Source organism: Oncorhynchus mykiss, chromosome 9 (assembly GCF_013265735.2).
Source record: "Oncorhynchus mykiss isolate Arlee chromosome 9, USDA_OmykA_1.1, whole genome shotgun sequence".
In the NCBI taxonomy this organism is placed as follows: Eukaryota; Metazoa; Chordata; class Actinopteri; order Salmoniformes; family Salmonidae; genus Oncorhynchus; species Oncorhynchus mykiss.
Window position 1 is genome coordinate 12,550,621 of NC_048573.1, and position 13,859 is coordinate 12,564,479.

The 13,859-nt window shown below is 42.0% G+C and overlaps 1 protein-coding gene across 2 annotated transcripts; it reads right to left on the reverse strand.

Annotated features, from left to right (window-relative positions):
• Positions 1 to 1,504: 1,504 nt before the first annotated feature.
• LOC110531481 (serine protease HTRA3) lies at positions 1,505 to 11,994 on the reverse strand. 2 transcript variants are annotated; one of them, XM_021614683.2, is made up of 9 exons: positions 11,128 to 11,994; positions 7,512 to 7,611; positions 6,682 to 6,904; positions 4,737 to 4,931; positions 4,523 to 4,555; positions 4,030 to 4,144; positions 3,178 to 3,235; positions 2,926 to 3,021; positions 1,505 to 2,736 (listed from the first exon to the last, which is right to left on the reverse strand). In XM_021614683.2, exons 1-9 carry the CDS (start codon positions 11,546 to 11,548, stop codon positions 2,568 to 2,570), a joined length of 1,410 nt encoding a protein of 469 aa, XP_021470358.1. In that variant the 5' UTR covers positions 11,549 to 11,994; the 3' UTR covers positions 1,505 to 2,567. The 2 variants fall into 2 exon arrangements, with proteins under 2 accessions (XP_021470358.1, XP_021470360.1); XM_021614685.2 differs by having other exon boundaries at positions 7,512 to 7,616; positions 11,128 to 11,616.
• Positions 11,995 to 13,859: the final 1,865 nt, after the last annotated feature.

Consider the following 13,859-nt stretch of genomic DNA (forward strand, 5'->3'; position numbering starts at 1 on the left):
TTCTAGGTGTGCTAGGTTTTCATGTGTTAGGATGCAACATCCTATTGTTATTATACCTAATATTTATAAATGGTTTAAACAGAGTTGTGCCTGAGCAAGATGGATAAACCATTACCTAAGTATCTTATAGTTAATATTGACAGATGAAAACTAAACCCTGGTCAAAATCATGACATTGTTTTATGAGATTCAAGAGCGATTTCACACTGAGAAGGGCCATCACGAGCACCCACTTGGACATATCCATCACGAGCACCTAATAGGATATATCCATCACGAGCACCTAATAGGATATATCCATCACGAGCACCCAACTTGGATATAAGTAGCAATTGAAACTTGTTTATATGTTCTTTCTCTCATAGCAATATGCCAAGCTTCTATACTAAGCTCACTTAGCAGTAGTAGCTGCATCAAGGATATTAACCAACAATTCACAGATTCTCTGGCGTACAAGAATATGGGTCAACTCTTCCATGGCAGTAAATCACATCTAAAACTCTTCCAGACTCTCTGTATCATCTCTCTCCCATACAGTTTCCTTTCCAGACGACCTCCTTTAGGACATTAGACATATGACAGGGTATGACCCTGTGACAAGACAAGTAAAACAAAGATTATTTTTTTGTGACCCCTAACATAACATACACACAGTGCCTTCAGAAAGTATTCATACCCCTTGACTAATTCAAAATAAAAATGTGTTACAGCCTGAATTCAAAAATGGATTTACATTAAAAAAAAAATCTGAGCCATCTATAATGACAAAGTGAAAACATTTTTTTTTTTTTAAATGATACAGAAATATCTAAATTACATAAGTATTCACAAAGGTGCTTCTTACATACTTTGTAGAAGCATATTTGGCATCGATTACAACAGTGAGTCTTTCTGAGTTTTCCACACCTGGATTGTGCAACATTTGCTCATTATTCTTGAAAAAAAATGTCAAGCTCTGTCAAATTGGTTAGTGATCATTGCTAGGTTGTCATAACAAAAGGGATTTGAATACTTATTGACTCAAGACATTTCAGTGTGTGTTTGTGCACGTGTGAGAGAGTGTGTGTGTGTTTGAGTGTGTGTGTAGCAGGCAGCCACAATACTCCCCGATTGTACTAAACAAGGCCTGCAGCAGTAAACATTCCTGACTTCCTCATCAGCCATCTCCAAGTGCAGCAGAACGTTGTCAAGGGAATCACACATGCACGGACACACACTCCTCACTGGGTCAATGTAAGAACGTCCTATGACCTCGATTCCATTAAAGATGTTCATTCACATAGCCTGTTGGTAAGGAAACCACTCCTCACTGGGTCAATGTAAGAACGTCCTATGACCTCGGTTCCATTAAAGATGTTCATTTACATAGCCTGTTGGTAAGGAAACCACTCCTCACTGGGTCAATGTAAGAACGTCCTATGACCTCGGTTCCATTAAAGATGTTCATTCACATAGCCTGTTGGTAAGGAATCCACATATGAAAACATTCAATCTGAAGATATGATGATTAATATATAACTCACTGCCTGTAAAGTGAGTTTATTTATTCATATTTTAAGCACAAGTTGGTATTGTAAACTACTTATGAACATCTCATAACACCTTCATAAAGGGGACATTAATGGAAAGTGTTACCAACGTGTCGGTTATAGTAGAAGACCGCAAGAATACAGCAACAGATTCAAATCAGACGTTTGCTTACATTTTACCAGCTGAAAAATAATGTATTTCTTTCAACTGACCATTTCTGACCAAAATGTGATCTTTCTTTCAACCTATAACTGACCAAATAACATTCACAGTTGGTTAGGGGAATGGTTCCGAACCGACAGCATTGGACACAGCTACTCGTATATACAGAAATTATTTCTATTCTAACAGATTTAAAAGGCCATAAAAGCAATGTAACAATTGAAACATCTATTATGCTAAAACTTGTCTTACCAATGATCGCTTGCATTTGGAGTAAGTAATTCTCAAGTAACAGCTAGTAGGCTTTGACAAAGACATTTAGATGATACAAAACACATATATAACAATAAAAATCAAGTGTTTGGTTTCACTGGGACTTTCAGTCCTAAATGCATCTGGACTCCAGAGTTCTGTGGAGATTTCCCAAACAAGGTTCAGTCGGTCTATCGTTTCCCCATCAAGGTTCCAACAAACAAACACTGTTTTTCTGTTTGTTGATCGTCTTCACCTTGGATCTGAATGGTTAAAAAGTCACCCTTTAGGCATAGATCTAGGATCCTATTTTACCCTCCCAAATCCTACTATCATCAACCATTAGGGGGAGAAACAAACAACTGACCCTAGATCAGTGATTAGGGGCAACTATCAGTGTCTAGGTCTCTCAACAAGCGTGTTTGTTTGGTGGTCCATATACTTTTATCAGTCTCCCGGATTCCACACCGCAGTTGCCATGGTTACTGCCCGACGACGTCGTCGGGCTCGGTGTTGGAACAGCAAGGGGCCTGTTCATGAGTGACATTGCAACGTTACAGAACGTTCAGATTATTATTATTATTTTTTTATCTTGAATACACTGATGGTCATTTTCGTCATGATTACTGCATAATGACATCAGGCTGGATGTTGAAGAGTAGGTCGTCGTTGCCCCTCCTGACCTCCAACAGCAGAGTCGTCTCCTCTGTGAGCGCCCCCTGTAGGTCAGCAGTGGTCAGCAGCGGACGGCCGTTCAGCTTCACGATGATGTCGCCGTCTCTGATTCCACCTCTGTGTGGAGAAAAGGGATTTCAAAATATAGATATTCTGACATGGTCTGTGGGTATTGCAAAGCATTTCGTTTTTAAATACAAATAATAATGTTCATTTATCGAGGCTTATTCATGAACGTTAATATAAAATGTAACTAAATATTTTAAGCCAATCAATGGTCATGGTATAGCAGTATAGACCACCTACTTCTGTGCAGGAGAGTGAGGAACCACTTCATGAACGTAGATCCCACTAGTGACCTCTGGGAAGTCTGGGTTCTGCTGCTTCAGCTCCTCAACCAGGCTACACAGGACAGACAGGCAGACACACAGTAAAGTTAGTTTTGGAAATAGTACCTTTTTCTGTAATTATTGTAGGCTATAGAGATGTAATATATAATATGTAATATATAGTTTAACACACGTTTTAATATTATGATTACGTGTTACCAAGACTTACGCTGAGGTGATGGTGAGCATCCTTATTCCAATAAACCGCTTCTTCAGTGATCTCACTTCTGTAAAAAAAAAGTTATTTACTCATCTGTTCTATTCTACTTCCTTTTTCTGTTAAAATGTGATCATGCTGTCATGGTTCCACCTGTCAACAGAGGGCGGCAGAGACCGTCCTAGAGACATTAACGACACTCAGGTGTGTCGAATTTATTCATTATGATGTCCCTGTTAAAAGGAGGTGTGTTTTCTGTTGTCCTTTGCAGAAAACAGAATTGTTTCCTGAGTGAGGTTGTTTCCTGGGTGAGGTTGTTTCCTGGGTGAGGTTGTTTCCTGGGTGAGGTTGTTTCCTGGGTGAGGTTGTTTCCTGGGTGAGGTTGTTTCCTGGGTGAGGTTGTTTCCTGAGTGAGGTTGTTTCCTGAGTGAGGTTGTTTCCTGGGTGAGGTTGTTTCCTGGGTGAGGTTGTTTCCTGGGTGAGGTTGTTTCCTGAGTGAGGTTGTTTCCTGGGTGAGGTTGTTTCCTGGGTGAGGTTGTTTCCTGGGTGAGAATGTTTCCTGGGTGAGGTTGTTTCCTGGGTGAGGTTGTTTCCTGAGTGAGGTTGTTTCCTGAGTGAGTGTTTGAGACTTAGTGTTTGTTGTTTTATTCAAGTGTACTGTGATCCTGAAGCTACCGGTTCTCAGTGAAGTATTATGTTTATCCTTAACCACTGATTCCTCGTCTGGTCTCTTCTCTGCACCTGGGTCCAACCTTGCCACGTTACACATGCATGATGCTTCTGCCTGTGTGTCATTACTGTATGGTGACGGGCCTTGCTCGACTTGTCCAATGATTTGTTAAGGAAGGGGAGGGGTGGGCCTACCTTTGCTCTGCTTGTCCATTGATTCGTTGAGGAAGCGTGTGATCCTATCAGAGGGGATGGCGAAGGAAATCCCAGCAGCCACCTTGAGAGTGTTGATGCCGATCACCTCTCCATCCTGGTGGCAGTCAGACAGATAATGTAACATTGTGTTATGAATAGAAACTGGATTGCTACGGTTACCGATCACCTCACCATCCTGGTGGCAGTCAGGCAGATAATGTAACATTGTCTTATGAATAGAAACTGGATTGCTACGGTTACCGATCACCTCACCATCCTGGTGGGATCCTATACAGGGGTCTTTAAGATGTCAGCACTGGGCTGGCTTCATTTAATTACATAGAATATTAGAATGGGAATCCTGGCAGCGTGACTCACAAGATCAGTGAAAGTTTTGTTACTAGCGTATTATATTTCTATGGCAATGGCTTCTTCTCAAGATTATCACATTGAAGGTTATGACTAATGTTATGGGCGCGGCTGTAAATCTTACCAAGTTAACGAGAGGTCCACCTGAATTTCCATACTGAGAAAAGATGGAAACAATGATTATTAAAACAACCAATGGGATGTGTCTCTGTGTGTATGATCATGGATGTCCTCTAAATGTCACAGACAGCTAGACAGCCGATGAATTGGTTATAAGTGGAGTGTGCTGTAATTACCCTTTAAATAAAGTTTAGATAAGCTTTAATAGAATGTCTCACGTTAATGATGGCGTCCGTCTGTACATAGCCCATGTCAGAGTCTCTGATGCCCAGCTCTTTGCCGTCCCTCTGGGCCGTGCTCACGATCCCCGTGGTAACCGTGTTCTGGAGCGCAAAGGGGCTGCCGATCGCAACCACAAACTCACCGGGTCGAAGGTCGGCCGAGTGGCCTAGCAACAGCACAGAGAGCTTTTTCTAAAGGGAGAAAAGAGAGAGGAAGGGGGCGATGATGGGAGGGGCGAGAGAGGGTGGGGGAGGGGAGAGAGGGTGGGGGAGAGGAGAGGGTGGTGGTTGGGAGAGGGAGGGGGAGAGAGGGTGGGAGAGGGAGGGGGAGAGAAAGGGTGGGGGAGAGAGAGGGTGGGAAAGGGAGGGAGAGAGAAAGGGTGGGGGAGGGGGAGAGGGAGGGGAGAGAAAGGATGGGGGAGAGAGAGGGTGGGAAAGGGAGGGGGAGAGAAGGGGAGAGGGGTGGGGGAGGGGGAGAGAAAGGATGGGGGAGGGGGAGAGAGAAAGAGAGAGGGTGGGAAAGGGAGAAAGAGTAGACAGAAAGGGGGAAGATGGAAAAGGAAAGGAGGAGAGAGAGAGAAGAGTTAAGTAAAAACATATGCTCACAGACGGATGGTGTAGGAGAGCGAAGGAGAGAGGGACTTGTAGGAAATCTTTAAAAGGAAACTTCATTTTTCAACTTCATATTCATAATGTCCATGTTGTGTTAGACTGAATTTAAAATGGATTCAATTGAGATTGTGTCATCCGCCTACACACAATACCCCATGATATCAAAGTGGAATTATATTATTAGACATTTGTACAAATGAATTAAACATAAAAAGCTGAAAAGTCTTGAGTCAATAAGTATTCAACCCCTTTGTTATGGCAAGCCTAAATAAGTTCAGGAGTAAGAATTTGCTTAACAAATCACATAAGTTGCATGGACTTACACAATTGTTGAATGACTACCTCGTCTCTGTACCTCACACATATCTGTAAGGCCCTTCAGTCGAGCAGTGAATTTTCAAACACAGATTCAACCAAAGACCAGGGAGGTTTTACAATGTCTCACAAAGAAGGGCACCTATTGGTTGATGGGTAAAAAAAAATCAGACATTGAATACCCCTTTGAGCATGGTGAAGTTATTAATTACACTTTGGATGGTATATCAATACAACCGATCTCTTGCCGGAGAGGAAGGAAACCGCTCAGGGATTTCACTATGAGGCCAATGGTGACTGTAGAAAACTGAGGATGAATCAACAACATTGTAGTTACTCCACTATTCTAACCTAATTGAGTGAAAAGAAGGAAGCCTGAACAGAATAAAAATATTCAACAACATGCATCCTGTTTGCAACAAGTCACTAAAGTAATACTGCAAAACATGTGGCAAAGAAATGAACTGTTTTCTCCTGAATACAAAGCCTTATGTTTGGTGCAAATCCAATACAACATTACTGAGCACCACTCTGCATATTTTCAAGCATAGTGGTGGCTTCATCATGCAGCCACCACTATCATTTATATTAAGCAACTCCAGTGTATATTTGGCCTTGTGTTTTAGGTCATTTGTCCTGCTGAAAGGTGAATTCATCTCCCAGTGTCTGGTGGAAAGCAGACTGAACCAGGTTTTCCTCTAGGATATTGCCTGTGCTTAGCTTCATTCTGTTTATTTTTTTATCCTGAAAAACATGAACCTGAATATATAACCACCATAGTATTTGGACTGTTCCATTGTAAAAAGTCCAAAAGTCTTTAGGATACAGTGTTAGTCTTCCTCTCACCACAAATATTGGAGTCTTACCACAGACATATTGTTCACAAAGAATTATCAGGTAGAACAGACAACCAGCAGTAGTCCGGACCTCCATGGGGAAAGATTTGAATATTTTTATATAAATCAACCATTCAACAATACAGTGGTATAACTCATATATAATCCACTTCTCTCACCAGTGAGTTGACTTTTATGGTGGCGATGTCGGACTTCTTGTCGATGTCCTTGATGGTCGCCTCGTAGATGTCACCACTGTGCATCTGAACCTTGAGCTGCTGATGACCTGACATAGGCGTGGTGCTGGACACGACGTGGGCATTGGTCACTATCAGGCCCGTCTCTGACATCACAAAGCCTGACCCGCTAGACAGAGGGACGTTCCGGCCGAACAGAGGGTGTCTGGGGGTCAAGAGGTCAAAAGAGGTACACATAGAGCTAGAAATATTTAATTTCTAATGAGAAGACGAGAGTTTACTGTGTCATGTGAAGTGCTATTGCCTATGATGAGAGATGACATACGATCTACACTGTTGTGATGAAGTTACTACTAAGTTACTACGTTATATGGGATAATTTTGGTTCAACCATCATGTGCCCTTTCTTCAACATGAGACACATACTGACACAACACCCAGTTGGGAATCCAATTTGAATATTGAAACAATGTTGCAAATGTCGGAGAGACAGACAGCAAGGTTTTTACAAATCTCCACTGTTGAAAACTAAATGTTATTCTAAAAAGAAATGTGAGATCATGTCTAGATGCTTTTGATAGTGGAGATCAAGTTTATAAATTACTTGGCTGGGCTGATAAGACAGTGGATTGCGCAGTCAAATGGAACACAGTAAATAGGCATTTTAACGTCAGATTTGGCCGGTGGTAACTGGTGGAATAGACACCAGCTGGGATGCGCTTTAAACCAATCAGCATACAGGATTAGACACCCCCAGTTGTATAATGCAGTACAAACACACGTGTCTGCCTACACAAACACACTCAGCGTACCTGAGGAAGAGTTCGATGTGGACCACAGCCGGAGCGATCTTCTCCACCACGTCAGCTATGAAGTTAAACTTATACCTGGGACTGGTGGGGTGTGAAGTACCTATACTAGCGGGAAGAATTACTTATGTTAATAATAGAACCCAGTCAGTCCTCTACACCATCACCACTCAAACGTCATATTTTCTAGCTGTTATCTGTTAGCTGCAGCCTAATGTGCAGAAAACAGTAGGCTTCAAAGTGGTAACAGTAAGGGCCCAGAGTGGTCCCTAGTTAGGTCATGTGATCAGGACAACATCAACAGTATCAGAACAGCAGCAACACATATCGGAGGTCAACAAGTGCAGGTTCCTCTGTGAAGCCCTACACTACTTTATTCTTCCCTCCACCTCCTTCCTAAATGAAACCTCAGCACTTTGGTCTAAAAGCAGCTGGGAGGTTGTGCCGGGCTGCAGTCTTTCAGGGCCATGAAAGAGCCTTGGTGGCGTGTGTGGCGTGCAGCAGTCAAACGTTAATTACAGCGAGTTATTTCCGGTACATGGCAGCCGCGCCACCGACTAGAGTTTTGTTTTCCTCAGCTGACTGCGGTTTCCAGTGTGTGTGTCGGTGTGTGTGTCGGTGTGTGACCTCCTTGGCTTGTACATGTATACAAAATCAGGCTAGACAGCTGAGTTTAGAGTACAAACAGTCAGCAAAAATACACTCTGTAATGAAACTAGCCTGTGGCGTACTAGTGACCTCAATATCAACTCCCAGATTTTCCAGTTACTGTCACATGCAGTTATACTAGGGCCAGGAGTTTTTCCTGACTGGGGGATCGTCATCATGAAAAACACTATCACTAACCAGGGCCCAGAGTTCCTAGTCAGATCACATGGTCAGGGAAAAACATCTGACTCTAGATTTTAGAACTATTCTCATTCTAACCATTTGCAAATCCAATTTTTGTCTATGGTCATCCTCGTAATCATTGACAAACCGTTGGCTAAGGGAGTCTAGAATTAAACATCCAAGCGAAGTGGAATTTCAGAAGAACATATTTCAGCACTAGGCTACAAATTGGTCCTCTACGGTTGGCTAACCAAGCATTAGAAAAACCAAACCAGTGGATGGCACAATCTTGGCAGTAACTGTGGAAAAACCAACTCTGCTATTAGTCTAGCCTGGTTCCCCAGATTTGTTTTACTGTCTTGCCAACTCATATGGTTATTGGCAAGACGGCACAAACAAATCTGGGAACCAGGCTGCTATTATCCTGTGTGGTGGCCAATAATGATACTGTACCTCATGCTTTTCTGTGGGATAGAAGAATATATTGTAATTCCAGTGTTTATGTGCACACATGCATGTGTACATACTGTAGATGCAATGCTAAGGTAAGGGTTTGAGAGAAGTCTGGGAAATGTGGGTTTGGAATGAAGAACAGTTTGAAGATACTAATCATGTACTTAGACTGAAGGCCAGCCCATCCTAATGATAATGGGGAGATCATTTTAGCTTTAGGCCGATGTGGTAGATGGTCCATCTGAAATAACTCAAGGATGACTTGAGGGCAAACAAGTAAGTTGAATGGGTTCACATGCTGATATAATATTAGACTGAGTGGGATATGCTGTAGACTGAGAAATGAGAGGCAATGGATATCTGAGTATAGAAACTAAAATATAAACAGTGATAATCTTCTATTCCTAACTCAACAGGGAATGGTCAGTTTAGTTAGGGAAGCTTTGAGTAATTGGCCAATTTGTCAGGAGATTAAGATAAAACGCCACCATCCATAATAATCTGCCTGTGTGAGGTCTCTACAAAGCCTCGATTCTAATTGGCTCATGGATGATTTGGACCAATGAACAGATTAGAATACAAATCTCATTATCAGTCATCCGTATCCCTCTTATTAAACTCCATATAGTTATGGGTTCAAATACTATTTGAAATCTTTCCAATATCTTAAACATTTGCTCTGCTTTCTCTGGAGTGCCCGATGGGCAAGGTTTGCAGTTTTGGGACTATTCTATTGGTTCTATTGCACCAGGCAAACTCAATCAAGCCCAGATTACATAGTTTAAATTATTTCAAATAGTAGTTGAACCCATGTATGGAGATTAGAACAATTCAATGGCAGTCAGTCACATGCTTTTAAGCCCCTGACACAGAATAATTACCTCTGATCAAAGTCAATACAAATCGGATATGCCATAACTTTCTGTGTCTGCATGGGACTTCCTGCTTCGTGTAAAGTCTCTGAAGGGACACAAGCCAACTGTTTCCCTCATTAGTGAGAGAGTACTGTATTATTCGGGTCAGGTCAACCTGAGACGATATACACTTAGTTGTTTTGAAAAGGGAATTGATGGACAAATTCAATACGGTTTGATTAATTCTGTGTAAAAGACCTGCAGGATCTCTCTACCATATCACAATGGAGACCCCTCAGTTTGCATGGGCTCTGTTGTCTATATTACAAAGTACAACTTTGTTGATGTCGCCTGCAGTAAAGCGTGTTACCCACCATCCAAAAAGGAACTCTTTAGGCCGGAGATGGTATGAAGTCATGTTTTAATTCTAGAATGTCCCCCGAGAATTATTTGTAATGTGCTACATTATTAAAATAAAATAAATACATTCAGAATGGAATGGGAACCAAGGTAACTGCCACCCCTGGGCAGGAAAATGCCTATAAATGGACACAGGAAATGCAAATAAAAGCTAGACAGGAAAGTAAACATTGAACTCTGACAAGTGAAGTCATTCATTCAGTGGCTGGTGATTAGTTTTAATCATGTGAGACTAATCCATAGGAAGTCTGTCTGGGTGTAATGATGGAGATTCCCCAAGGCACAGATCAGCTTTCTCTCCCCCAATCCTAACCTAAACCATTAGGAGGGAAAACCACAAAACTGGCCTCAGATCAGTGTCTATGGGAAACATTTGTCCTTTTGCAATGAGGGACATAAGGGACTTGTAGGGGTTGACTTTAGGGGTTAACTTTAACGATCCAGTCACCCAGACAGTCTGCTGGCTACCCGTTCTGACAAAGGTGGGGTTGAAGGGTTGTTCATGCTCTTCCACTAGCCTACTTACAGTAAGCTGTTCCTATATAGCGCACTACTTTTGAGCAGAGCCCTATGGGCCCTAACCAAATCTCAGCCTTGAGTATGTAAAAAAATAAGTGCACTATATGGAAGAGGATGTCATTTTGGATGAACCCTGTAACTGCACTATGCAAACATCACCCATATCAATTCATCATCCACAAATCAAATCTGATTTGTCACATGCGCAGACTTTACCGTGAATTGCTTACTTACAAGCCGTTAACCAACAATGCAGTTCATGAAATAGAGTTAAGATAATATTTACTAAATAAAATAAAAAATAAAATAACAATACCGAGGCTATATACAGGGGTACCGGTACCGAGTCAATGTGCGCGGGTGCATACCGGTACCGAGTCAATGTGCGCGGGTGCAGGTTAGTCGAAGTAATTTGTAAATGTAGTTAGGGGTAAAGTGACCATGCATTGATAATAAACAGCGAGTTTCTGCTAATATTGAATTGTATGTTGCAACTGTTTGTTGTTGTTGATTTAGTTTTTTTTTAGACACAAATGACTTACCTTTGTTTTGGTTGATTTTGCATGGTCCCTTCTGGACCGAGTTGATGGCTGGCAGACCCTGTTGCAGAGCCTTCCTACTCTGCGCCTTAAGCTGACACACGTTCCCATATGTATTGCCATCACTGCCGCAGACTTTATGCACTAATTTGCACTGGCAGAACCCCTTGGCGAGCCGCTTGCCGGCCGGGTGCTTGCAGTCGAGTCCATCACCGCAGGGAAGGTCGTCTTTGCGCCCGCATGGTTCGCCTTCGCCCTGGGCGCATACCAGGCAGCAGTTGCATCGGTCTGGAACGTACCCCATCGGGCAGCTGGGGCTGGGGCAAGTGCTCACGTCGCAGCGCTCGGTGCACTTCTGTTTGGGCTCAGCACGGACGAAGTCCTCCACGCAGAAGAGAACGGTGGCTAACAGAAGGACCTGCATTGTTGGCGATTTGTTGAAAATTAAACCTATGAAATAAAAATAATGTAAATTATTTACATGAAGGTCATGTTCGTCACAAAACGGTTACTGGTAATTTGGGAAGATTAAACGACGCGCAACGTCTTTATGCATCACTTTCACGGGACTGTTGAGACAAATTTACGCTTGCAGGACAGACATTGGTGTCTTCTTACGACTGAAAAGTTCTTCACTCATATGCATATCCTGATTCAGATTAAATGGGTAACTGTCTCCCAAAGGAGTGGAAATTCATCACAAAGATCGATGCAGTGTTTACAACTAGCTGTACGTTATTTGTAAAGATCCCGGTGACGCCGAGTCTCCATTGAAATGAGTGTCAGTGCAGCAGTGCAGTGGCTTTTCTTTTCTCAGGTTTTTTGGAAGATCCCATATCATTCGTTCGCATCTGGTCTGGCTCTGCCCCTGCGAAGCGCATAGCTGAGCAAGGGGCCTTTGATAATAAAAACGCGCCCCCAGGAGGCGGAGAGTAACTGACTTCATTGACACACACACCTCATAACCATTGAGTTTTCATCATATCGAGCATGGACGTTGTCATCATACCTTGTGATGAATAACTTGAAAATAAACTTTGTCTGTACCTTGCCACCGTAGGCCAAAGCATAATTAATCACAATACTCACTGAGCAATATTATGCAGGTTACCGTGATTTCGTCATGAATCTTGTTCTGGAGGCTGCTCTGCAGAGTGGTCACTAGCTGGCACAGCTTCAAAATCATAAAATCGGATAAAATCAAAAAGCATATTTTTGTTTTCATACATTTCTTTTTACACTATAGCCAATGTTTACTTAGCAGCTAGCCCATGTAGCGGGTACCGCTCAGTCTGACTCCAGTGCAAGATTCATGACAATAAACGTGTCAAAATATGTGTCAGAATATTGACGTAAATAATTGGGTCTCTGTCTGTAAACATGGGCGTGGATGCACTCAGTAACTGAGTTGTCGCGTGGCAATTTGTTTTTTCCTTTTCAAAATATGAAGTCATCCATTCGTCTGGATGTGAGCAAGTGCACTATACATCCTAAATGGCACCCTATTCCCTACACAATGCACTAGTGCACTATAAATGGAATCGGCTGCACTAATAGGTTGGCATTTGGGACGGAAACACATGTTTTTATAAGCACCCCTTTTAAGGACAATTTAAGATGACCAGCCGGTAGAAACATAATGGTGGTTGTTTTTCGCACATACTCTCTCTCCAAGAGGAATGGGCATCAGGCTAGAGCCTAATACATGTTTGTTTAGGTAGAGAAGAGAGGAAATGGCACACTATCCCCTATATAGTGCACTAGGTTTGACCAGTGCCTGTAAGGAATAGCGTTCCATTTGGGACAGACCCATATGTGTTTCACCAACTGCGGGTATGTTTATTTGAAAGCTTAACGTCAATCACTCCTGGCACTTTTCGGAAACACTGGACCCCTTGTTCCAGTCACCAACTGAGCTGACCGTTAATGGGAGAAGCAGTACTTGGTGATATTTTCACGATTCCTAAGCATACTTTATATGTGTTATTCTTGGGATAAGAAAAATGAATTGTTGCTGAAGTTGTGATATTGCCACTTATTACAGAAAAGTAAGACTCAGAATTACTCTCTTTGTCCGTAACTTTTTCAATAGTCAGAGTTTCCAGGCATGCATTATGTACAGAACTCCAGCACAGCATGTGGTTCATTTGGAAAGTGTTTGGTGCATACAGTGAGCTGCAAAAGTATTGGGACAGAGACACTTTTTGTGGTTGTTTTGGCTCTGTACTCCAGCACATTGGATTACATCAAGCTTGTGACTCTACAAACTTGTTGGATGCATTTTTGTTTGTTCTGGTAGTGTTTCAGATTATAAAAATGAATGGTAAATAATGTATTGTGTCATTTTGGAGTCACTTTTATTGTAAATAAGAATAGATATTTATGCCTTTTTAAATAAAACATATGATATTCTTATTTACAATAAAAGTCACTCCAAAATGACACAATACATTATTTACCATTCATTTCTATTGGACACATCTGAAACACAACCAAAACAAACAGCAAATGCATCAAACAAATTAAAGTCACAAGCTTGATATTTTTTATCTTTAATTAACTAGGCAAGTCAGTTAAGAACAAATTCTTATTTTCAATGACGGCCTTAACAGTGGGTTAACTGCCTGTTCAGGGGCAGAACGACAGTTGTCAGCTCGGGGGTTTGAACTTGCAACCTTCCGGTTACTAGTCCAACGCTCTAACCACTAGGCTAGCCTGCCGCCCCAATATAATCA

What these genes read in the sequence shown, in the direction of transcription:
- LOC110531481 (XM_021614683.2), bottom strand. Translation starts at nt 11,548, where the DNA reads ATGCAGGTCCTTCTGTTAGCCACCGTTCTCTTCTGCGTGGAGGACTTC. An exon ending in CCATAAAAGTCAACTCACTG is followed by an intron (nt 4,932 to 6,681) that starts GTGAGAGAAGTG and finishes TTCTCCCTTTAG; the next exon opens with AAAAAGCTCTCTGTGCTGTT. An exon ending in AATGGACAAGCAGAGCAAAG is followed by an intron (nt 3,236 to 4,029) that starts GTAGGCCCACCC and finishes TTTTTTTTACAG; the next exon opens with AAGTGAGATCACTGAAGAAG.